Raw genomic sequence first — 25,792 nt, forward strand, 5'->3', positions numbered from 1 at the left:
AACAAGCATCTACTGGTTGAATTATCTCTATCTAATAAACCAGACAAATAGAAAGTCTTTGTCAACAAAGGATAGTTAAGTCTCCTAATTCTGAGATTTGTGAGCGATTTAATATAAAATTTTATCTAGAACTAATTTCTTTTGCTGAGCATCCATATTTACCTTAAACTGTATTTTTGGCTTAGATATCTAACCACCTTAGAAATAAAAGCTGTTAGAAAGGACAGCTAGTAAAAAGAAAAATAATAAAATAGTAAGATATTGGCTGTAATTTGTAAAGTTTTGCTTAATTTTTAATCAGCTGTTAAATGACGACTACTTTGTCCTCGTGCTCTTTCTGGAAACAGAGGAAAGTTCATGCATTTCAAGGTTCACCAGCTGTCCGGACAACACACATTTGGAAAAGATGAATGTGTAACTTCCAGAGTCCAGAAAGGTCAGAGTCTGCTGAAGCACAGCAGATGGTTTGAAGACCAATAACATTAATTCGCCTCCTGCTCTATTGGATATTAACAAATCAGCTCACAGAAGAACAAAGTGGTGACAACAGACACCTAAACATAACTGCTTTAACACCAAGCACGGAATGAGAGACTTCTCTTTCATGGGCCTCTGTCATTGTTTTTCTTTTTAATAAAGCCTGCAAAAATGGGCCAACAACAATTAAGGTAATCTGAGTACCTGTTTCATAAAATCTCATTAATCCTTAGATTCGTGCACCATTTAAACTTTGGGAAGGTCTCAGTGTTTACCATCAAAGTTTAACATTAGATGCTCTATTTACAGTAAACAACAACCCAAGCAGCTCATGGACAATGCGCTATGATGAGTTGTTGGTCAGCTTGTATTTGAAAGCCCCACTGGATACTAGTTAACACCAATTGTTATTCTACTATTGATGATGTTGAGGATCTGTAATCAGTTTATGGAGAGGCGTCATGGTCAACCTGATGAGACACACAGGATGTGGCTAGTGATCGTAATGTCTTTAGCTGCTGTCTGCTGTCCAGCTCAGGCTGGCAGCATCTTGAGATGGATGATAAATGGGACATTACTCATATTTATTTGATATAAAATTTATGTGAGTGTAAAAAAAAAGTGGGGGAAAAATCATGGACCAACTTAAGACATGAAAAAGCTAAAAAATGGGCCATCAATTGGTAGTTCAATGCTTTTTTTTAACAGCAATCACAAGAGAAAAGGTCATAGAAAGAAGATGCTGCTCATTTGAACAGAGATGGATCAGACTATGAAGAGAAGAGTCAGGGCAATACAAGGAACGAGTAGTGGGATTAGTCAGTAGAGCGTAATTTGAGCCTCCCCAGAGGCTGTCTTCACCTTTCCACTGTCTTGTCTGCACAAACACACAATAACACAGGCCTGCACTGTTGATATTTTAAAGGCGTTCATTACCTGTCTGCCAATAGTTAAAGGCTGACAGTAAAGAGCTTGGGTTGGCATTAAATTCTTATCGAGAACATTCTGTTGTCTTTGTATGGAAGCTCACTTCTTTAAAAAAGCAAAGAAAACAAAGCAAAATCCAACATCTTGAAAGTAGACAACACTCACTGTAAAGAAACATTTCTATCTAAAGCAGCAGAGAGAGCGCAAGAGAAGGAAAAAATAAACCCAATGTTTTCCTCTCACTCTTTCCCTTCTTTGGTTTTTCATTTTGTTCTAAAACTCTTTTGGACAAAAAAAGCCCAGACTACAATAAGATAAGCATGTTCTCTGACGTCAGCAAGACTCACCAACTCACCAACACACACACACAAACTCTGTGTTTATTGATTTAATGTTTGATTGGTCATGATGGGAACAGATAAACATCCTCAGGAAAAGAAGTCACTCTTTACATTAAGAGTCTTACGCTGTACACATCAATATCAAGTTCATGGATTACACAATTCAAGCATCCCCTTTGCTAGGGGGGCTGAGAAACACCCATATTTATTCATAAAACCTAACTCCCCCTACATAACACACTGACGACAGAAAATATCTTTTTAAAACCCTAAAAGCAATCACAGAGCCTCTGCATTCTGTTCAGAAATGGGAAGTGATGGCGGAGGGTGTTGCATAAAAAGGAAAGAAGATAGTGAAGTGTTTATGTGTGCTGGCAGACTGAAGAGCAGACCTCTGAATGCTGGATTCAGTCCCAGAACTAACAGGATATCCTGTATTGCCAGAACTAAGAGTCACCTAAACACCTCCCAGATACTGGAATAAAGCACCAGAACCAGTGGAGTAAACACTCACTGGCTGAGGGGCGTGTGTGACGTGATGAGTCGTTTAACCACAATGGATGAAGATTTAAATAGTTTTGTTTGCAGCAGAGATGGCGAATAGATATCCTTTCCTCATCAGCACTTGGATGTATACATACATACATGTATATGTGCACATTTAATACTTAAGAAGAAACAGAAAACTCCATTATAGCAAAAAATGAGTTTTCTTTTAATTTTTTTATGTTTCCTTTAATAAATAAATGAACACACACGTTGTTCTCACTTTTTTAATATGGGATTTATTGCAACTTGATATTATTTAATTTTTTTCTTGGTTTTTAGTTATTTATATCATATTTATATATATGGGCTTTCTAGAATAGAATAATAAAAAAAAACTATGACTAATACTGAGGACATGGGTAACTTTCCACTCAGACAAATTTCAACTCTGTTACTGTACAACCTCTGATGTGACAAAAACACACACACACTCACACACACACACACATACACACACACACTCACACAGATAAACTCACGATCATTCAATGTGAAACCACTCCTTATAGGTGATGGATAGGACAAATCATTATTATCCCTCAGCAGGAGGTCTGACGTCTGTATCCTTGTCAGTGGCAGCTCTATGTTACTTGGTGGGTTTCTTTAAACTCACATAGATAGCTTCCAACTTGTGTAACCCTCTGAAATTTGGAATAAAACTCTTTGACTAGACTATGTTAAATATAAAGTAATTTACCTACAATACTAGATAGAGGAAAATGTCTAATACTGAGGTTTACTTACAGTTTAATAAAAACTAAAACATAATTATGAGCTATGAGTGTGCTCCACTTGTGCTATAAAGAAGTCACACATCACAGTGATATCATTGCTAAATAAAGGCTTGCCGACCTGACAATGAATATACCGCATAAGAAATGGTTCCCAGTTGTTTGGTTATGCATCCCCCACAAGTTCCTGTTAATGCTGATGGTAATTTATTTCCTTTTATTTTGACCTTTTTCATGTTCCCTGACAATTGAACTTACTGACCTGTAAACCATTTATAGGAAATATTTACAAGTACATCCTAAGTACTTTTAATTTTAGAAGTGATGTTATTTTATTGCAAAAGGTCTCTATTTTTCTATTTCTGTGCAATAAGTTTGCCCATCTCCTTCCCTTGCTTGTAATCCACGTGTGTCATCTGTGAAATTTTCTAATTAAATATTAAATAGATAAGGATGGTAGCTAAAATATAGAAAGTATTATCATTTCAAAACTAGCCAAACTGAACCAGAAGCCTCCACCTTCGCATTATCTTCCACCCGGTCTTGCACTCTCACAGAGAGCCAGGATGTTATTCTAGTTCTCTCTAGCTGTTGCACTGTGAAATTAATCACCCTGATAGCTTTAATTTCCTCCACACAGAGGGCAGAGTCAATGACTAATTACGGCCACCACACATGGAAAGCCGTCTCTGTCAGAGGGGGCTGGAGCAAAATCTGACCGTTCAAACCAGAGACGAAGAATGAGCAAGACTAAGACCCACAAGTTCAAGAGACAGTCCTCCTCCAATTACTTTCTTGCCATTAAAATCCCATGATTCTTTGTCTTTTTATGTTCAAACAGGCAAAACAAGGGAAAGTTTAGTAACAAGTGAACTGACTAATCTACCAAAGACAGGCTATTTTGACTGGCTGAGAGGTGACATGGCAGCGGTTAAAGCCTGATGTTTTAGCAAGGTGTGAATACAGACAAATCCTTTCAAACACAGACTTTGGATGTCCTTCGAAACATTTCTGTTTTGGTTCTGCGGGGAGACAGAATAAGCGTATGAATTAAGAATGTGTCTGGAAGTTTCTAACACAGAGGTGTACATGTGTAATGATGAATTCTAAATGCATCAAAAAACACAACCAAACTAGCATACAAATTCAGTGTAATAAATGTAGATGTATATATATATATATGTAATATATATAATATATGTATATAATACTGTGAGAGTGATTGCTTAAAATGAATATGTTAAAACTTTATGTTGATAATTGGGAAAATAAGCATAAAATAAACTGAATTTCATCCAAAAACTGCCAGGAACAGTTTGTTTTGCTATTATTTGCCATCTCTTTCATTGTATACTTTTAACATTTCATCATACTAAAAATGTAAAAATAAAAAGCTAAACAAACTTTTATGTGGATGTACTGTGAGCTTCTTGACACAATTTTTAGTTGTTAACTTACAAGGTTTAACAATAAAAAGTTGGTTAGCCAAGAAGGTAAAATTTGATTCTTCTGATTTGGAAATAAGAAAACAGCAAATTTAAGTATTAGTGCAGTCTACAGTAATCACCTTGTAGAGGTGCTGGACACAAATAAAGATGTCAGAAACAAATCTGCTCCAACCTCCCAGACATTTTTCAGTCATATCAGTTTTCAGATAAAAAGGGAAAATTGAATAAATGTAATGTAATCAGCTGATCAGTGTATCCTGTATCATAACCACCACTTCAGCCGAAATGTTTGGGTCAGTACTAGATGACCACTTGGAGTTTACATCTTAATACCCAAATATAGTTTCAATTAGAGTTACAGGTTTTTATCAACCAACCTTGATTAGAAGGCCGTAGAATCACACAGACTGTGCTAACACATTACACTATCTAAGACACATACACATTCGAGGAAGAAGGTCTTACAAAGAGAACAGGGTGGAATTTTCCATCCAAAACCTTTTCAGGTTCAGGGGCTCTGCCTGGGCCATAAACAGGTCAAGTCTGAGGTAGCTAGCCCCCAAGGTCTGCTTTAGAAAGTGCTTGTGTTTGTTAACTAATGAGACGGGGGACCAGTGGAAAATTACCAGTCCCCCATCCACTCACGCACATGCACACACACACACGATCGGAACCAGCAGAGAGACCAACCTGTAGCTACATATCTATCTCGCTCAATGGTTATGTGACAGCTTGCGTTTTTAATGGGCATGGGTGCGGGGGGGCATGGTTGCGTTGTCAGGACGCAGTGGCCCGCAAACTACGCAACCAATGACATCTGATTATCTGTGTTCACATCCATGCACATTTCCAAGAAGATAACTGTGAAATGTCTTGTGGTGAGAGTTGGGTTAGCAGCATGTGTGTGTTTGCAATCTGAGTGAATGTTTAAACTGGATTGTATGTTTGACTGTGTGTTATTCTACCTTTAATTGGAATTTGAATGTAAAGAGGTGAGCTTTCCATTTATACATTACAGCTTTCTTAATATGTGTAATCTACACACACACACACACATCTACAGGACTGGATTTACTGTTTCCTTGAGCACAGAAAGATGAGTGCCTATACAGCATTTTCAAGTGGTCCTTCATTCATCTACATATACTGAGAAAATAAGTAAATGCAAACAGGTGAAAATGTCTAAGTTGACCAAAAGAAGAAAAGTAAATCCAAACAGTTGCATTACCTGAGTTCCAAGGCAGCCCACCATCATGTGGGTGAGCAGTTTGGCAGCAAACATGGGGAAACGGGAGCACAGTACATGGGACATGATGGCCAATGCAAACCCTGAGGAAGCATAAATGGAGAACACATAATCTTAAAGATCAATATAGCAATACAGAAAATTAAGGTCATATGCAACAGGTAGAAAAGTCAGGCATCATTTCAACTTCAACACACAACACAGAACAACACATGTATGCCGAGTAGTAACTGGAATATGTGGTGTTTTTGTACCTGAGATGCAAATAAATCCAGATGCATAAAAGGCATCGTTGTAAGATGCTAGCATGGCAAACTCAGCGTGGGCTGCATAAACAGACAAGTGGGAGCATGCACACTCCACATAATTCTCACTTTCTTTCACAATCCTGCAGTAATGACCATCTGACGACCAGCTAATAGAGAGGAGATAAGACAGAATGAGATAAGTAAATAGGACACTGAAGCAGAGTACAATACAATGTAAGTGAAGCAAATAATAGTCAACCAACAACTGTTGCCTATACCCTTCAAATATGCTGTGACCTGAATCAAAAGGTTGTTAAGTTAGAAAATAAAAGGTTTAAAGTAGTATAATGAGGATGCTTTTTGGCATAAAAAATAGTCTGCTAAAATGATGTTTAAACATGTATAAACTCAGCTGTTTTTCCCCTTCTTTTTCCTATTTGTGTTGGTTTAACTGGTAAACTTTAACACTCTTCCCATTTTGGGTTCACAGTATCACCTCTATAATCAGTCTCTTTCCCTGAGATTTATCATTCAGGTAGCCATTCCAGCCAAACCAAACCTGCCAACTCTTAACTTGTAACAGCGTGTTCCAGCCAAATCCCACTCCACATCCCAGGAATGTCCTCAGCATAACACTAAGGACATTCCTGGGGTGTGGATACAGATTGTAGGAGACTAAATATGCAGATATAAAAACAGGAATAATTTTCAGTAAAGCAAATTATACAGAGACCAAACGTCTCTTCAGTTATCAGTTTGTTCTTAGTCATCCAGTTAAATGTGGGGATGTTACATGAGTTTGGCATGCTGTACATTTGTATATGATGAATATTTGGAGGGAGTTAAGAATAAATAAAACACTCAGATGGCATACACTTAAATAACAACTAAAGAAAAGTAACCAGTGGTATAAACTGATAACACTGAAACAATCTCTTGCAGTTTTTCTTAAGGAATTGTTTAGTTTGCATCTGATTTAATGTGTCTTTGCTGCATTACCTTGCAGTGGTCTGGTTCCACAGAAGGCACACAGACTCTCCTGGTTTAACTTGCTGTCCAGGGGCGTGGATACGATATATCACCTCATTGCCATCTTCTAAGGGTCGTGACCCCCTGCCCTGGAGGCTGGCTGAGAAAACCTAAAAACAGAGGCAACAGCAGAGTTGCTTACCATTACAAATGAACGACTGGTAAATGTCAGGATAATACTGCCACCTGCTGTTAAAACAAAATAATTGTTCATAACAGTGAAACTACTGATGCTTTTCAAATGTGATTAAACTGTGACAGCAGTCCCCCTACCTTCCCGCTGACAGCTGTGAATGTATCATTGGTGAGAAACCAGTGCTCAGTTCTGAACTCAGTCAGCTGAATCCTGCTGAGGTTGCCACAGTCTGTAGTGGAAACTGCCGGCACTGGCAGTAGTGTATCTGGAAGTTGGAAGAAGTCTGCATTACGGCCTCTGAATTTGTGTCCATTAATTTGTGTGGGATACCATTGGAAGGCAGAGATGGTCATATAAGGGCATGTTTCCAAAGCAGTACCCATTCTGGAGAAATTAAACAAAGAAAAAACACCAATAATATGAAACAATATAATACACACGGTGAGGTAACATGCTCATAATTCATTTACTCATCTCTAGCACTGATACTCACATCTCACATTGGTTGTGTGTGAGGAGGGAAAAAGCAAATCTCTCTGCCACCTCAGCAAGATGGCTAAGGCCTCGAGTGTCAACTCTGGTGGGATTGGCCAAGGCACACAACAGGTCATAGGTCAAATTCCGACTGCTCTCCTTTAAGGGAGCCTGGTCTGCTTCTGCAAGCACCTTGATTGGGAGAAAGGAAAAGATGAAAAGACTGAGAAACAACATTGCATTAATGTATCTGTTATACAACTAGTAAGCCACAACAAATACATTTTTATAGGAAGTGTTACTTTTGTACACTAACCCTCTTACCCTCTCTAGAGCTTCGAGGACAGCAGTCATCTGCTCACGAGTGAGGGGTGAAACAACCTTATTTTTAAGTCCTTGCAGCACCGTATTTAATATAGTCGGGTCAAGGGGCTGATGTAGTTGGTCCAGGAAGACCCACACAGCTTCACTTGCTGCATTTGACACCACAGTTACATTTGCCAGTCCAAACTGAGAGTGAACACTGGCTCCCCCTGTGGGATTGTAGAGCTCAACTTGGAAGCGTTTCGGCGTAGGTGAGGATGAGGCTAGGTCAGGTGTCAGGTAAATGTCTAGTGATGTGGTGTGAAGCCCAACATCAAAGGTTACTTGGCCCTCCTGTTTAGGGAAGTCCATTCCTTCTTTAGCAGGCCAGATCACATAGGGACCCACCATCTCCTCCCTTGGAAGCTCCTAAAAGAAAATGAGAATATTTTGAGGGAAACTTTGATCAAAGTGGCAATAGAATGAACTTTTTATAGGATGAAAACGAATTATTCATTAAACTTCTCAAAGGCACATTTTTTATTTACCATACAGTTCTAATCAAAGACAGATGACTGAGTGAAGCTGTTATATAATATTTGTTGTGAAAGCATAGCCACATGAGGACTAGGACTTTATAATACAGAAAACCTATTGTCTAGCAGAGATGAAAGCAAATGACCCGGCCATGTGTCTGTGCGAGGTTTCTGAATGCACAAGACACTTTCTTACTTTCATCTCTAGTATCAAAAAGAGTGTCACCAGACACTGTGTGCTCATGATCTTAGTGCTGAGATCACAGATCACTGTCTCTCAGAGAAATGGAAGAGATCAAAGAGGTGAGAAGAAAACTTTTGTTTTCTTGAACTTAGTATTGATGTTTAACTTTAATAATCTATACATAAGGAAAGCATATCAAGCAGACTGAAATCAAGAGACATCATGCAAAGTAAAATACTGTGTTAAGTCTTGCTTTTAGCTCTCAAATGTCAGGTCTATTCGTACCTTTAATTACAAACAATGATTTTATTAAGAAAAAAACAATATAAAAAAATTACATGAGATATCTAACAAATATGTCTATTAAAAGCCATGAGGTATATGTATATGTATTTCAATATTATGATTTAAAAAAAACAACAATTTTTTATGATTTTTAGACATAACTGGGAATAAGAATTACTCCTATACAAAACAATAGTAAAGAAACAACTCTAAGGCACACGTGAATAAATAAAAACTGATTCTCTTAATCTTAAATATGTATATTTCGTATAACTAAACAAGGTACAACTTTCAAGAAGTTTGGCTCACTACTACATATCAGCCACTAAACCTGTTTGTGGACCACCTCTGCTGCATGGTTGGAATGAATTACTTAATTGTGGTTACTGGTAAATCTTACCAATGTACGAAATTGTAGAGCCATGGTTGAAGCTGTGCTTGCTTGCCTGTAGACCTGCAGACTGAGCCTTGTGGTCAGCAGGGTGGCGATGGGCAGTCTATGGCCTACAGTGAAGTACACAACACCTTGTGGGTTGTCGCTCTCTGCTAAAGTGATGTTGGCAAAACGAGTGGTGTCATTAATGGCAGCTCCTGCTCCCACTTGATAAATCTCCACCAAGAACCATGCTTGGTATTCTGGCTCCTAAAACAATATAGATATGAATAAACACAGAGAATGTTAATATTTCTTCAGTTTAATCATTTTGCCTTTTACGATTTAGCTAAACACATTTCAAGGTCAGAAAAACAAAATAATGTTGTATTGCTGTTTTTGCTGAGGTCCTTTTCCTTCCTCTTACCTCATCATCCAGGACCTCCAGAGTGAGGGCACAGATTATCTCTCCTCTCCTACAGATTGCCGTTCCTGAGGTCTGCACAAGCTGTGTGGTCAGGTCGACTCCGTTACTGACTAGACTTAAAGATTCTTTGCTGAAAGTAGCTCTCCAGAAGACCTGCAAATCCTCAAAGGCTCTGAGAATATGGAAAAAAATATACAAACTAATTACTAACTGGTAATGGACCCATTTTTTAGGTCACAAGTTTGTATTAACCTTAATTTTTTATCAAATGAAAAAAAAATCTGTGCATTTTAATTACCTGTTTTCCTGTCTCTGCATGTAGAGCAGAACAGTTCTATTTTCTGAATCCTCATCCAGAACTTGGCCCATCAGAGAACTAAGACTAAACCCAACAATGCCATTATGGATGTCACTCCCTGGAATGGATAAAATGAAGTACAAAGAGCAAGAAAAACAAAACAAAAACTGGTTAAAAAATAACACAAGTTAATTATTAATTATCAATTAAGTTATTTTGGTATCAAGCACAGTTTGATTTGCAGTGAGCATCGTCTCAGGATTATGTCTCCATTGCAGTGGTGGAGACCAGTGCTGAAGTCGTGCAAATCCCTGGAATTAGTGAAAACAGAAACAGACAACAAGCAGGTCTTTTTGACAGCAAATGACAAAGGAGATGGTTCAGAATACACATGAGCTAAAACAGAGGACTATTTTTCAGGCAGACTATATTGTGTTGTAGATGTTATTTTAAATTGGTAGAACTGCAATTTTACATATCTAAGAGTGTGAAAACTTTCTTTTGAAATATTTGCAACGTATTTGTGTATGTAATTATAATAATTTATGTAATGTGGTGTTTCTCAGACATGTTTCATAAATGAAATGGGAATCAAGGTTATAAGGAGAGACAAGAACTATTCCACTACTATAGCTCCACTAGTTCACTAAACTCACTAAACCACACAGTACATGGACAAAAATGCACAAGGTGTGGCCTACAGAGTAACTTTTCATTTTTGATCAAGAATATATGTTGTTTTAAGATATTGTTGCATAGCAATATTTATTTTGATGGTCCCCATTTATTTAATTTGGGCCCTGGTTTACAAAATTTGAATTTTCAGCTCCGTAAGCACTATTTTCATGTGAACAAAACATCCTAATGATGAAAAACCTTAAATGGACACACCTAAACTTGTTTTCCTGTAGACGTGACCTTAATTTTATCACAATGGATATGATCCGTCAAAGCCTTGAAGACCCCCTGTGCTTTGTGGGGAACCCTGTGGGGGCGGGGGGGTTAGGGATCAGACCATTTCTACGGTGAAGCATGGAGGACCATTGTGAGGGAGTGCTTTGCAGCATCATTGTTGTACAGCACTTGGTCAGCTGTTATGTTGTTTTTAAAGTGATTTAGAAATAAAATGGTATGGTATCAATGACTAGGAAACTGCTCCGAAGTACAGGTAAGTTATAGGTGACAATAACCATGTATAGTATACTTTCAGCCAAGATAAAGGTAATGTCTCTATTACCCCAATTATCAATGAAAGGCAAAGCTTAAGCCTTGACTTAAATCCCAGTTAATGGAAATTCACAGATGCCTCACATTTGATCTAATTTGACAGCATCATCCACTATGAATGGGATATGAATGGAATTTCTTTTTTCTTTTCTTTTTTTTTTTTTTAAATCTTCTTACCAAGAATTGTGATCTTGACAAACGCTCCAAAGCCCTGGTATGGACTGTCTGTGATCTGAGCTCCTCCCTCTGGATTACTGAGGTAGACGAAAAATACTTCCTGTCCCTCTGGCTCAGAGTCATCCAGGATAACAAGGATAACTTCTGACTCATCTTCTCCAGCCTGCAAAGACACTATAGTGGACTGCAAGCGGAAGTCTTTCTCTTCCGTGGCGAGGATCCCATTGGGTTCCAGAGCAAAGGGAGGAGATGTTGTACTTCCATCTGAGTTACACCACAAAACAATATAAGTTTGAGCTAAACAGCACATATTTTAGTACAATTAAATTACCAGTGAAAAAACAAACAAAACAAGCACACACCTCCGTACACCTGGACCCGGACCCTCACAAGCCCTGCAACACTGCCAGACCTGCGCACCCTTAGAATAAGCCTCCTCTCCTGCTGTGTTGCCTCATCTCGGTCCTCTGGTACTTGGACAAGTGAGGGTCCAATACTCAGAATTCCACCAGTTGCATCGCTCGCCAGGATGGTGACAGTGGCCACACTGTGCTGAGGGTTGAGACGAGGAGATGTGTGTGCCCAGGAAAAGTCTGGAGTAAGGACCTTAACATTTGTTAAGTTGACCTGAAAGTACTCATCGGGTTCTGAGAGAGAGTCATCAACAACTAAAAGGTGGAAAGAAGCGTTGGTTTGGTGAGGTGAGTCGAAGACCAAACGGCCATCTGACACAGGGAGAAAATCCTCCCCTGAAGCTGCAGTGCCATCTAATGTTGTATAGGACAGACGAGTAGTATTGCTACGAGACCCATAAAGTTTCTGAACATAAAGTGTGATAGTTTGGATGTCTTCTGCGATGACAAGCTGGCGGGAATCAGGGGAAAACTGGTAGATGCCCAGTGGCTCCACTTCTGCAACAGTAAAACCTGGCCTGTTCAGGGAGAGACATAAACAAGTGGCCAGTATAAGTAATAAGCTCTAATTTAAAGTTATTGACTGTACCACAGCTTATACCTATGGCCGAGAAACTACCTGAACTTGACAGTTCCACTTGCAGCAGTATTAGCAGTGGCAGGTGTGAGATGTATAGCATAAGAAGCCGTCTCTAATGCATCAGCAACAGCTGTAAATGATATGACTTTAGTCTTCTCTCCATGGGCCAGGGTCAGTGAGCCTACATATAAAGAAAGAGCAAAACCAACAGTAAATATTCAGTGAATGTGTTTAGCATAGTAGACAGACTGGAAGTGTAATATAAAACAGATAATAATTATTATATTTATGCTATGTCATGAAAGATGAATGCTCACACTGGTGTGTGTTGCTGAAGAAAGTCCTAGTGGATTTAGCTAATAGTAAGTGTCCTGTTATCAGTCAGTTATTCTGGTCTCAATACTTCTCTGGCAATGTTACCTGAATTTGGTATGATAGCCCCTGTTTGAAAACCGGATGGAGTCTGTCCTAAAGGATATCCAGCTTTCCACTGCACCCTGAGGTCCCCAAACAGCCCTGTTCGTATCACCTTTGCCTCACATTTCCCTGTTTCCACACTCGAAACCTGCAAAGCCAGTGAGGCAAAGCCAACCTGCACAACACAAATGCAACAAGTCAGTTGATAATGGATCACAAATAGAGCATATTAGAGCATTCTGTAACTTGCTGAGTAGGGTGTGTGTCCATTTATGGTGGTTAGATAAGATATGTTATGTAAATGCAAAGGTGACAGAAAATGTGGGTATAAACATTCAACAGAGGGGTTGATTATTCAGCATAATCAATCACAGACGTATATTTATTTTCTGAATAACATTAAGTATGTGGACAGATAAACGAAGAACATAAATTTAGTACATTCAGTCTTGTCCTCCAGTAATGAGGTCGTATTGCTTTGTTGTTTACTCAAGAAAATAGGTATAGAGAAAAATGGATGAAAGTTTTACCAGACGTGCGACATGGCTTTAAAGTTCTTAACTTTTGATGGTGGTCCTAATTTATTTTTAAAATTCTATAATTTTCTTATTCAGCTTTTAGTAGAAGTAAAATTACTCTTCATTACTGGAAGCAAACAAGCACAGCACATTCATGGATTTTTGTATCCATCATGCTCACAAATGATGACATTATTCAATTCAGAGAGATTCTTGTGAAACGACAAGGTGAGCGCATCACCAGCATTATCTCTAATAATGAGATGGCATTCTCTAGCTGGGAAAATGAACATTTTACTTAAAAAAAAACAAACAAACAAATAAGTAAAATAAACAAACACAGCTCACCTCTGAGCTTGCAGCTTCCTCGGGTACTGTTACCATAGCAATGCTGGCCTCATGAAGAAGGCGAGGCTCAGCGCCTTGGGTAGCACTGACTAGTCTGACATCTGTGAGCTCTGCTTTGAAGCTTCCACCGACTGACAAAAAGACCTTCAAGAAGAAAAGTGTTGAAAAGAAGGTCAACACACATATGTGTTATGTTATTTGGAAATAGATTAATTATTCACTGGCAGCTAGAGCAGTTTGTGCCAAATGTATGCCTCTGCGTGAGTATCAGGAAGCATTCTCTTACTTGGCTGCTGATGGGCACGGTGATTGTCCCAAAGGAGTGTCCCTCTCTTATAAACAGCCGTCCTTCAGCTCTTCCTCCCAGTATCTCATTAATGTCCATCTCTTCATCACTGATCCTGTAGCCCACACTGGCGTTGCCATACAGCCCAGCAAGCCGAGTTACATTCACCACCAGAACTCTAGTGATGTTAGAGCCCGAGCCCACAACTACTATAGACTGTTGCACAGGGTTCAGAGTAAACACACCATGGGGCTCATCATTAGCAGGAACCCTAGTGTTGGAAGAGGAAAATTAACAATTTAATTAAATTTTTTTACTTTTCAGATTATTTTTTTATACAGAAGCACAATAACAAACCTGATGTGGGTTCTGATCAGATTTGGGTTGGCATTTAGAGTACCACCACCCTCTACAGCTGTGAGCTGGACAATGTAGAGCTCTTCCAGCTCTGGCACAGTGTCAGGCATCAGCCTAAGAATAATCTCTGCCTCTCTTTGACCCTCCAGAATCATCACTGAACCAGCTAAGGTGAGGAAGTCTCCGATTATATCAGACTCACTTTGTATCTGCCAGTGGACCTGCAGTGAAAGTGTGGTTGTCAATTTAAACCATAACCAAAAAATAATAAATTTCAGCACGTATCTGTACACATAGCAGGCAAAGAATTACACAATAAAGATACATTAATGAAATAATCTTACTGTGATGTTGCCCACGACACCCTCTCGCCGTGTAATCAACAGAGAGATATTGCGTGGACCTTCTGCTTCTGTGGACTCATTGAGGACATGTTCTCTACGAGCATCATCAGTGAACTGGACTATACCATTTGGGTCACCAAACTTCTCTATCTGAGAGACAAAAACACAATTGAAAAGACTTGATTTCCTTCAGCAAAAAGTGATTTGACATTATAATTTTCCTAGTACCCTGATCTTAACTGAATCATAAAACAGTGAAGTACCTTGAGTTTTATGGAAGCACCCATAGGATCGACATACATCTCTCCAGAAAGAATACTGAGCTCGATAATAAAGGTCTCTTCCACCTCCACTTCTCCATGGGGGAGAATCCGCAAGTCTATGGTGCCTGTGCTCGCCTCTCCATCCCTGAAGAAGAAGGATCCATTTACAGGCCCTCTTATGTCAGTATTATTGGAGGGAAGGACCTCTCTGCTGTTAGGGCCAAGAATGACCCAAGCAACCTGTCAAAGGGAAAGAAAAACTCGAATGATGAACAGGAAAAAACAAGCCTTAACATAGAACTGCATGATGGGATTTTCTTTTACTGCCTCATTCTTCATACCGTTGCATTGCCCAGCAGGCCTCCTGCTCTCTCCAGAACAAGACTGAGTTTAAGTGTGGAGTTGGGGTTTGCCACCGTAATAAGACTCTCGTTGACAAAATGAACCACCCCACTTGGAGAGTCACTCTTCCCAATAGTTATCCTTGCAACATGCTGGGAGCCCACAACTGCTCCTCCTGTAGCTCCAACCAGCAAGATCTCAAATATCTCTGCATGTTCACTGAGGGACACAGTTTTAGTTATTTTGTGAAATTGGAATCAAATAATATCTTTTTATAATAACTGATGTGGCTAATGCAGAAGATCTGACTCTCACCTGTCCAGGTCATCAATTATAGTGACATTTATGTTGCTGATATTCTGGCCATGGAGAAATGTCACCGAGCCATTATACAGGATATAGTCGAGATCAGGGGTTGCACTCAAGCCTCTTGAAGTAAACTGGGCGGAAACCATTCCATAAGTGCCTACCCTCCTAACTACTGGGATTATTACAGTACCCACGTTCTCTTCAACTTAAAGACACAAAGCAGGAAAAAACAGAGAACAGATGTGCATAAAGTGAATACTCCTTCAATGTTTCATTTGTATCATATAGTGTTATGAAACATTGCGTAATTGTCTAATTCTATGTTTCTCTCATTTGAGCATTTAACAAAAAAAACTGCTATTGTGTTGACCCTTACCTGTAAAGTTAAGATAGCCCTGCCTGAACTCCAGGATACCTTCAACATTGTCATTCTGTAATATTACCACAATGACAGAAGAGATGTTGCCCACAACTGGAGGCTGGTCCAACTGTAGCCCAAACTCTCTCCTTGTGTAGTCCACAGCACTAACCACAAGAGGGAGACACGGGATAAAGAACAACTGATAACTCAGCTCAATACAGCAGGGTTCCGCAATGTTTATACATTACATACAGTCTTTCAGTCTCCTTTGCAGCCTGGAATCTACTTGGAAATTATATCACTATCCTTATGATGATGCTATAACAAGTATTTTAGCTAATATAGTTGCTAATCTGCTGCACCTTACAAACTATTCTTTACCTGAGATTGACTAGCTCTACATTAGTGATGTTGAGAAAAAACATCTCTGGCCCCTCTGGAAGACTGTCATCCTGAATATGCACTGTAACTTGTTTTGAGGTTTCCTTTGGGTTAAATAGCAGTCGTCCGAAAGCTGGAACAAAGTCTATTCCACTGACTGCAGTGCTTCCTGATGTCTCATAGGTCACCCACACACTGCCAAAGCTGCCAAAAGAGCGACTCACTGTCACATTGACCTGTGGAAAAGAAAGAAAATTACACATCCGTGAGATAGGCAACTGCATACAAATAACTCATTTATTAATCTGTCTTCTACTGAATGAGGTCAAATATTAGTGCAATTTTCTTGAGCTCACCTTTCCCTCCTCCTCTGTTGTTCTGAGTTTAAGATCGGTGAAAGAGAAAAGCCCAAAAGGGTTGTCGCTAGCTGCCATGGAAATCCTTGCATGTCCAGCTATGGGACTTATTTGCAGTCCTGTTGTTGCTGAAGTCAGTGAAAGCTGGTACTCACGGCGCTCTTCAGGTAGTTCATCATCCCGAACCTAACATCATTATACACATGACAGTCATTTCTGTTTGTCTCTGCTCTGCAGATAAAACCTTGGTTTTTCAGGTCATTTTAAAAACATTTCAGTACCTTCAGAGTAATGGAGGCAAAAGACTGTCCATCTTTCATTGTTATGGTGCCAGATATTTTTTCAAACTCAGATGCCACAGCTGGAGTGATATTCCAGTAGACCTGCACCTCTCCAAACAAACCGGGCCCTCGCACAAGGCTGAGGCAAACCACATAAATGCAAACAATTTTCACTTTTATGTTTGTCAATAATAAACTGAAACACTGAAATTTGAACCTGTTATATTATCTTCATTGTTCTTGATGCATATGTTACCTGACCACAGCGCTCCCATTATAATCTCCCTGAGGTTCTCCAATGAGGATGTTCCTAGATGACTCTGCTATTCCAATAATCCCTAAGGCAGCCTTGTCTGCCCTGATGGTTATGGTGGCCATAGCTGCACAGGATAGTTTAAGGAAAAGGTGACAAAGAAGGAAGAAAATGATTATTGCATCCTGAAAATACTGCACTTTTTCTCAATCAATTGAAGCACAGTCAGTTTGACATTTTTTCATGACTACAAACCATTTAAAGGGTCAATAACAGCACCACTGTCAGCAGGAAACAACCGTACAGTGAAATGCTCATCTCCTTCCAGGACATCATCAGCAAGGGCTTTAATCACAAATGACTTAACAGACTCAGTCTGTAAAATATAAAAAGAAATGTAGCCTTTAAGAAAAATCGATTACTATGAAATTCTAGATAAGTCATTAAAAAAAAACAAAAAAACATCATATCTGCTGGGATAACAATGCAACCCTTTGCTACTGTACCTCAGTGAAAACGAGAGTTCCATTGACAGGTGCAAGGTCATCTTTAGCCTGGGTTTGCAGTTGCCACGAAAGTGTCACTGCGCCCTGACCTCCTGCACTACGAAGCACTGCTAATGTCGCCACAGCAGCAGGATCATCCACAAACTCTGGTTCACTGATCGTGATCTTGGAGGAGAAAATATAATATAAGTTTGACTACAGAGACATATGACGTTATGAACACTTTCTGTGCATCTTGGGGTTGTTATGTTAGTTTGTTTAATGACCTCCAGTTTGTTGAAACCAAATCGTCCAAGAGGTGAATCGTTGGCTGGAATATTGACAGTTACAGAGGTTACTTGTCCAAAACGAGCACCACCGATCACACGCAGCAAATTTACTCTGAAGGTCTCTGAGGCCTCCACTTGTTCGTCATCCAAAATGGCAATGGCAATTTTGGCTTCTCTCTAAAAGATGAGCAGAAACACAAATTTACTCATAACACACTGTATTGAAAAGCCTCGTCTCATGGCTTGATATATTTAAGGCAGTTTTATTTCAGCTGAGAACAACAAGTCATTTATTACCTGCCCATCTTGAAAGGTGATGTTTCCTGATATGGGGCTGAAGTCATTAAGATCAGCAGTGACTGGCTCAGCCTCCCAGTACACAACCAATCTTCCAGTTGTACCAGCACGTCTCACCACTGACAGATATAAGATGTTGTCTGGTGGTGGTATCTCATAGGCCAACACACTTCCAGGGATATCCTAGACAAGGTGTTAAGCAATGTCTAATTGTCATACAATACATTTTAAAGAGAATTAATAAATAAAGCATAATTATATTTTCATTAGTTATTGTGTCAGTATTTGTTTTTAGGACTTTTCTCAAACCAAACAGGTTTCTAAAGTGGTTCATTAATTATGTTTCCATTGTTATAATTAAGATGGATTTATCTGCAAGTACTGAGCTCACTTCAGAAACATTGAACTGCAGAATCCCTCGGGGATCATCGTTCTCTTTGATGGTGATCTCCGCCACTTCCATACCAGGCCTCTTCACACTGGGCTGCCCGACTCCAGCTGACCCTCTCATTAGCTCTACTCCAGTAATATTTACCAGAAAACTCTCTGCTAGCTCTGGAATGTCATCCTGTACACACATGTATATGTACAATAAAAAGTGAAAAGACATCACAACAACAGTAAGATGACAGCAAGTACAATAAATATCTAATACTTACCGGAAGGATTGTAACAATGACAAGGGCCACAGTAGCACCATTTATCATGATAATGGTGTCATTTCTGGTTAAATAGTCTTCTCCTGCAGTGGCCTGATTGGATGGTGGCTGGTACAAGGCTGGCTTGGTCTGAAAATGGATTGCCACCTCACCTGAGGAGCCTTGCTCCCTTACAACAGAAAGAGTCACATTGACTGGAGCCCCTGCAGGGTAAGAAACACAGGATTGGGGTAACTTGATTAATCTATTAAGCAAAACACAAAAATGTGCAATAGTCATAAAAAAATTAAATCCAATGTGTGTACGTCTGAAAAAATATCTAAGACATTGGGTATACAGGTCTACCCAGGCTTCTTTAACCTGGGTGGACTCCAGTAAAGAGATTTTAGACAAATCCTCAATTAATTCACCTTCTGGAAATCAGAAAATCTCATCTTTAGGAAATCTCTAACTGTAATTACTGAAAACAAAAAAACTGCAACCTTTTTTTTTAAGTCATGGTATGAAGCAACCTCAGACTTGAGAAGGTTAAACTTACAGTGGCCATTACTGGAATGCAATGAAAACATAGCTGAGTACCGGCTTAGTTTGTAAATAATTCAGCATTAAAGTAACTTAAACAAACTATGGTACGTTGGATCTCGTTCCACTGTGATCCAGCAACAATCCACATTTACTGACTTAGCATCTGTAATTAATTTATTTCTTTGATTAAGATTCTTACTCTGTGGTTCATCTGTTAGAATAAACTGGGAGTCCAGATGCCATCCAATCACCCCATATGGAGAGCCATTGGGCAAGATGGTGAGCAGCGCTTGAGATCGCTGCTTGTCAATGACAGCAGCGTGTCTCAGGTCTTGAAGGCCCACAGTGGTAACATCCAGGATGGTAACTGTGACTCTCTCATGTAGCTCGGGGAAACCATCGGCTATCACAGCCACTGAGATGATGGCTAATGTTTGACCGTTGGAGAATGTTACCTGTGATGAAAATGATCCTTTTACACTGGCCCACATATTTGATGATATACTTAATTTCTACTAAGTTGAGACATGTTGTTAAAGCATATTGTGATGTGTCTTAGGTTTAACAGTATAGCAGGGGCTACTCACCACTCCTGATGTGGGGTAAATGTCAGCTAAACTACCATTAGCAGCCCAGTGAACAGTCAGTCTACCAAAACTCCCTCTTTTCCTCTCCAAAGTAAGAGAAATCTGATTATTTTGTTCCAACTCCTCGACCTCCATGTTTAGAGAATTCTGCAAATATAAGCAGATTACTACATCTTAGCTTAATGCTTAGAAATACGCTTTAATTAAGAAGATGTGTTAAGTGAGTAATTTGAGGTTTAGCACAATGACTGTAACATTATGTCCATTTCACACAAAATGTATCTGCTCACCAGAGCAAATCCAATGACTCCATATGCATCATCGTTGGTTGGGATGATAACTTTCACTTGACCACCAAATCCAATCTCAGCACCACCCTTTGGATTTTTCAGCTTCACCTGGAATAACTCCTCCACTTCAGGGATGTCGTCATCTATGATGTTTACTGCTATCTCCAGCTCACTGTCACCTGGAGCAAAGTTCAACTCCCCAAAACTGAATGTAAGAAAGTTAAAGTTAAAATTATTTTCTTTTCTGAGCTAAAGTCTGTTTTTCCCTTATATAATAAATCAGCTACCTGGGTATGAAATCTGACTGATTAGAGACAGATGTGAACTCATAAACAGTGGAGCTATTCTCCTCAGAGGAAGCCAAGAGGATTTTTGTGGTGTTGAGGGATGGAACCATGAAAGAGAGAAAGCTAATGGCTTGAGGGGCCCTCAGGATCAGGGTGAACAGGTTGACATCAGACCTCCAGGAATAGAGCGATGAACCATTTCTTCCAGCTATCAGCACATAAGCTATGAGAATAAAAAAAGATGACATTAGGGTTTTTGGACAACTTATTTTTTAAGTACAAGTGACAAACAAAACTACAAAAAATGCCAAAAGAAATAGTTTTGACTCTTGATTGATGGATGTCAGCTCTGGGATTGAGGTAATTCATATTTATTATATAAGTATGATTTTACATAACTGATACTTCATCTAAGAGCCTTCCAGGTCTTCACTTGTAGTTTTTGCTCGTTTTGGCCTGACTTTCACTGAGTAAAATGAACCCATCTGAAATCAGATGGTGACAAGGATATCTCAGCTGTCGATCTTGAGAAGTTCTTTGGTTGCTTTGGTTGTATGTTTAGGACCACTGTCTTGCTCAAAGATTAAATGCCATCCATTCAGTTTTGGTGCATGTGGCTGAATCTAAGCACAGAATACTCCTGCATTCTGCTGTACTCATTCTATTGCTTTTACTAGCTGTGAAATCATAGGCAAGTTTTCAACTATTACCTCTCCAATAGCTTGATAGAGTTTGAATTTTGTTTCATAAATACATAAATTCATAAATGTTTTAGAAATGTACTGTTTTTATTTGTTGTTTTTGTTGTTTTGTTAATTTTTTTTGTGTTGTCTGTTATGAATTTTAAAGTGAATCCTATAAGGTCATGGATATAAAATTGATCTATATCAAGGATGTTTATTTCTCACAGACAGTTCTTCATATACTTATTTCAACCTTAAAAAAATCACATTATTTGACACCTGAGAGATATCTGTTTATAAATTATTAAATTTAGACTTACTGATCGCAGAAGGAGCCGTGAAAGAGTGAATGGAGGAGAGGCCAGGATAAGCAATAGACTGATAAAGTTGTGGTGAAGCTCCTCCTAAACTCCACTTAAACACCTTACAGGATGGAACAAGACCTGGAGAGAAAGGCAGGCACATATTAAAAAAGAAAGCCCTCACAGATTTAAGTTTCTTCAGGCTACAAATAGCATGTTTATGTAACCACTTCTCCGACTGACACACCCAAGAGGGACAAATTACAACCTCTGTGTTCTTTTGTGGTTATGCTCTGCCCCACACTGAGGCCTTTCCCATAAACCCACAACAGGTCTGAACCAAAAAACTCACCACATATGCAGACTAAAAAGGATTGTGTCTCTTCAAAATATACAGAGCGTATAAATATGAGCTGGTCTACACTGTAAATTTTGCCATTTTAAATCCAACAGAACGAGCATGTTTGTTGCGTAATAAATACAGTTTCTGTTTGTCTTCTATGCTATCATCAGTTTTGTTTGCACTAACCTAACCAGTATCTAACCACCAAATAATCTACTAGAAAGTACACTGAAAACATAGCTACATAAAAAACAAACAAAAAAAAACATCAAATTACTGCAAAAACACAACCATCCGTTGAATACTTTAGCTTAAGTGTGCTTGACAACCATTCTAGGCCATACATAAATATTTTATCTTTTTACTAGCTGAAAATGACAAGTCATAAATTTAAAATGTACTAATTTCGCTTAACATATCAGCTCACAAGTACAGAGTGGTTGTCAGCAGCTGCAGTTGTAAAATAGATGTAACAACATTCATAAATGGTATTTTACATTAAAGCAAGTTAGACCACCTTCAGCAGCAATCAAGAGGAGAGTGTCTTTTGTTCTCGTGTTGATTGCTTCCACCTGACTGACTCTGCCTGTAACTGGGAGAGGCTGCGGGTTTTGAAATCTTCCACCAGTCCACTGAAGCATTTGGCAGCTTGCATTCTGACTGTTAATGCACAGCAACAGGTAGTGCACAGCTGCATGAGTGAATGGAGTTACACTCAGGATGTCTTGCTTAAAGTCCAGAGTCTGATGGAGTGTAAAGGAGCCAGCAGCCCAAACAAAAATCTGAAGTCATAGAAATAAAATTTTAGTTCATGCATAACTCCAGTAAGTAGCCTTTAATTATTTTTATATAATCAAACGTAGTTCAGAAAGAAATGTCACCTGGCTTGATGCTATCAAATAATCTTTGCCTGCAGCAGAGAAATGCTTCACATCCAGAGCTTCAACACCCAAAACTTGTTCCTGTAGAATCAAATTACCATATAAACCAATCCCACACAAACACTGCAAAATATATTACGTCTGGGTTTATACTTGCCAATGTGATGTTGAGGTCCCTCTGCAGTTTGAAAATGCTAAGATTGGCAGCAGGGAAAAAGGGAGGGCCACCATGTGTAATGCCTATATAGGTAGAACCATTTACTGCAAACCCAACACATGAGGCTGGGTCCTGGATCCCAACAGACTGCAAAAACCAAAATACAGATATCGTAATGCACACTGACATTCCAGTTCTTTTTGGATTTTCTGTTTAAATAAATTGACATGATGCGATATTTCAGGAACAGTGCTGTTACCTCTGTTGCCACAAAGACACCTTGCCATCGATACAGGGTGGCCAAGGTGCGCGAAGATCCAGCTACAGGCCTCCGATCTAGCCTTACAGCCATGAATGAAGGCTCTTCAGGAAGGGAGCACCAAGCAGATGTAGGGTTGTCCTCCAAGCTCTGGTACACACCCATAACCGGGAGGGGACCCTCTAGAAAATAAAAGGACAGTAAAGGAACAACTTATGAAAAGATTTTAGAAGATGAAGGTAACTTAAGATATTTATTAGTCTCACCAGATGCAGTAGCTGTGTCAGACAGCATCTCCCATTCCACACTGACAGCTGACTCCAGACCATTACTGCGAGATACAGTGAGGAAGACTGCTCTCCCACCTTCATTAACAACCACTGCTGTACTGGTTCTGTACAACAAACACAAAATGTATAGCACAATGTAAGCATGTTTTTACACAAGTGTTTTAATAGCCACAAATACTTTAATAGCCATATGTAGCAGTATATTCTGCAAGTATTATTGATTATCAAAGTTTCACATCTTTTTGATGTGTCTGCATTGAGACCTGTTCAGAGTCGGCCCAATTCGAAACAAGCCGGAAGGAGCCAAATTCTCCAGGACAGTGATGAACGTTTGGAGTTGGTCACCAAGCCTCGCCCCTCCTGTCGGGTTGGACAGGGCCACTGTGAAGGTTTCATTCCCTTCAGGTTCAGCATCCAGTACTGCCCTGACTTCTAGCATCTAAAACAACACAGACGATAAAAAAATACATTTCCTATAATACAGATCAGTAAAATTTATTATGCATCTGCCGAAAAAAGGACAGTCCTAAATGATTTTTTTTTTTGCTTTTTAAGCATTTGTTTGATATGCTAATAAATCTACCCCCCCTTACCTTAAATCTGACTCCATCCTCCAGTACCACAAACCCTTGTGTGGGCATCAGATCACCCTCTGCTAGGCTGCCATTAGCATCAGTGATGGTAAACTGAACTGACACAGTACCAAACGTGCCTTCTTCTGGGTTCCGAACCACGTAGAGGTTGGCAACACTCACACGAAGCTCTGACACAGAGGTGGGCTCTCTCAACAGGAGATGATCGCTGGTGTTAAACGAAATGACACCATGGCCATCATCACTGGCCAGGATAGTCACCGTGGCTATAAGAATAGGAACAAATATGCTCATGATATTTACTATTTAATTGTGTTTATTAAAGTATGACTACAGCCACTAAGTAATGCAACAATAGTGTAAATAAAAGTATTTTTTTGTCTTCACAACTGTTCTGCATCATGTTTTGACCATGATTTGTAGATTTTTAATTTTATATATTACCTAAATTTAAGTCAGATATTGCTATTCAAGTGTCTCAACAAGTGATCTTAACATTTAAGTTTTTTATTGTGTTATACTTCTATCTACCTGTAGTGTTGCTTCCCAGCTCCAGCCCAGGGGAAGGCTCAGACAGGATGAGCTGGAATCTCTCAGCTCCCTCTGGAATGGCGTCATTGATTATCTCCACTTCCACAAACTTATGCCTTTCACCATGAACAAAATGGAGCATCTGGGTGGACAGAAGGTTTTCAATTAAAACATTCACGCTCCTTTATGTTTGTGAAAACTCCCAGGGTAACTTTGGACGAGAAGATACTCAATTTTTATGCTATACAAAGTACAATATTAACTTAACAACCTTGAATATGATGTATAGCTAACCGTTTGACTTGTATTAAAGTCCAGTCCCTGTTGAGCTTCCAAATTTTGAGCAAAGAAGAAAAGAGAGACATTTCCATATGTCCCCTTGTTCCTGTAGGCCACTAGAGTCAGCAATCCTGTTGTTTCATTCACTTCAAACCTGGAAACCAGAGCACATAAAACATTTTAAACAGAGCATGTTCAAATTAGCATCGTATTAAACACATGAATGGATGTTGTTCTTACATGGTGTTTGTCCACCCGATGACCCCTCTAATTCCATCATTAGCACCAATGGTGATCTCTGCCACCAAACCCTGGGTATCTGGTGAAAGGACCACATGCACAGGGAAAATGTATAAATGGGATTTGGTTGACAGTTGTCTATGATATCTGTAGTATATAACTTCAGCTGCAACTAAAAAGCAAAGCAGTAAGAGCAGCTTCTGCAAGGGGATGATCTTTCATCATGGTACATTTGAGCAATGGATTACAACTAGTAAGAGCCCTGGAAGACTGAGCAGCCAAGTCTTTTGGGTGGACTGATTTATGACCCCCCTGAATAGTCTTCTCCCATTGACTCTGTGGCCAAGACACTAGGAGGCCAGCCATGGGTTTAGTTTGGCTTTCTCCCCCCTCACCACACAGGGCTACACACTGCCACCAAATCCCCAGGCTTCCTCAATCACAGAAAGCATCAATCTCACCATCCAAGCCACATAATAATTGCTGCCAAAAGAGTGGCCGTGTGTTTACCGTGTGTCTCCAGGCAGTGGGCTGATAGTATTCTGGGAACCTCCAAGAGCTGCTTTGACTGTAGTATTCTGTCAAGTCA

At 39.4% G+C, this 25,792-nt stretch overlaps 1 protein-coding gene across 1 annotated transcript in view; it reads right to left on the bottom strand.

The window, feature by feature from the left end:
• Positions 1-25,792, bottom strand: part of adgrv1 (adhesion G protein-coupled receptor V1) — an 84,920-nt gene that overhangs the window by 33,779 nt on the left and 25,349 nt on the right. The window contains exons 43-88 of the mRNA XM_042000315.1: positions 25,204-25,282; positions 24,979-25,117; positions 24,685-24,826; positions 24,154-24,419; positions 23,824-23,999; positions 23,537-23,664; positions 23,271-23,452; positions 23,012-23,158; positions 22,855-22,935; positions 22,491-22,755; positions 21,649-21,771; positions 20,646-20,868; positions 20,359-20,563; positions 20,069-20,215; positions 19,681-19,936; positions 18,957-19,159; positions 18,689-18,865; positions 18,298-18,480; positions 17,998-18,177; positions 17,732-17,896; positions 17,481-17,601; positions 17,229-17,352; positions 16,973-17,111; positions 16,692-16,877; positions 16,336-16,571; positions 15,970-16,118; positions 15,600-15,798; positions 15,284-15,503; positions 14,943-15,182; positions 14,680-14,829; positions 14,336-14,556; positions 13,979-14,249; positions 13,693-13,836; positions 12,830-13,001; positions 12,449-12,590; positions 11,779-12,347; positions 11,417-11,680; positions 10,013-10,130; positions 9,715-9,886; positions 9,315-9,557; positions 7,931-8,338; positions 7,626-7,798; positions 7,270-7,516; positions 6,967-7,106; positions 5,974-6,134; positions 5,702-5,802 (exon numbers count right to left, since the gene is read on the bottom strand). Coding sequence (XP_041856249.1) covers positions 5,702-5,802; positions 5,974-6,134; positions 6,967-7,106; positions 7,270-7,516; positions 7,626-7,798; positions 7,931-8,338; positions 9,315-9,557; positions 9,715-9,886; positions 10,013-10,130; positions 11,417-11,680; positions 11,779-12,347; positions 12,449-12,590; positions 12,830-13,001; positions 13,693-13,836; positions 13,979-14,249; positions 14,336-14,556; positions 14,680-14,829; positions 14,943-15,182; positions 15,284-15,503; positions 15,600-15,798; positions 15,970-16,118; positions 16,336-16,571; positions 16,692-16,877; positions 16,973-17,111; positions 17,229-17,352; positions 17,481-17,601; positions 17,732-17,896; positions 17,998-18,177; positions 18,298-18,480; positions 18,689-18,865; positions 18,957-19,159; positions 19,681-19,936; positions 20,069-20,215; positions 20,359-20,563; positions 20,646-20,868; positions 21,649-21,771; positions 22,491-22,755; positions 22,855-22,935; positions 23,012-23,158; positions 23,271-23,452; positions 23,537-23,664; positions 23,824-23,999; positions 24,154-24,419; positions 24,685-24,826; positions 24,979-25,117; positions 25,204-25,282 — 8,777 coding nt within the window. The remainder of the gene's footprint in view (positions 1-5,701; positions 5,803-5,973; positions 6,135-6,966; positions 7,107-7,269; positions 7,517-7,625; positions 7,799-7,930; positions 8,339-9,314; positions 9,558-9,714; positions 9,887-10,012; positions 10,131-11,416; positions 11,681-11,778; positions 12,348-12,448; positions 12,591-12,829; positions 13,002-13,692; positions 13,837-13,978; positions 14,250-14,335; positions 14,557-14,679; positions 14,830-14,942; positions 15,183-15,283; positions 15,504-15,599; positions 15,799-15,969; positions 16,119-16,335; positions 16,572-16,691; positions 16,878-16,972; positions 17,112-17,228; positions 17,353-17,480; positions 17,602-17,731; positions 17,897-17,997; positions 18,178-18,297; positions 18,481-18,688; positions 18,866-18,956; positions 19,160-19,680; positions 19,937-20,068; positions 20,216-20,358; positions 20,564-20,645; positions 20,869-21,648; positions 21,772-22,490; positions 22,756-22,854; positions 22,936-23,011; positions 23,159-23,270; positions 23,453-23,536; positions 23,665-23,823; positions 24,000-24,153; positions 24,420-24,684; positions 24,827-24,978; positions 25,118-25,203; positions 25,283-25,792) is intronic.

Source organism: Melanotaenia boesemani, chromosome 11 (assembly GCF_017639745.1).
Source record: "Melanotaenia boesemani isolate fMelBoe1 chromosome 11, fMelBoe1.pri, whole genome shotgun sequence".
NCBI classification, from domain to species: domain Eukaryota; kingdom Metazoa; phylum Chordata; class Actinopteri; order Atheriniformes; family Melanotaeniidae; genus Melanotaenia; species Melanotaenia boesemani.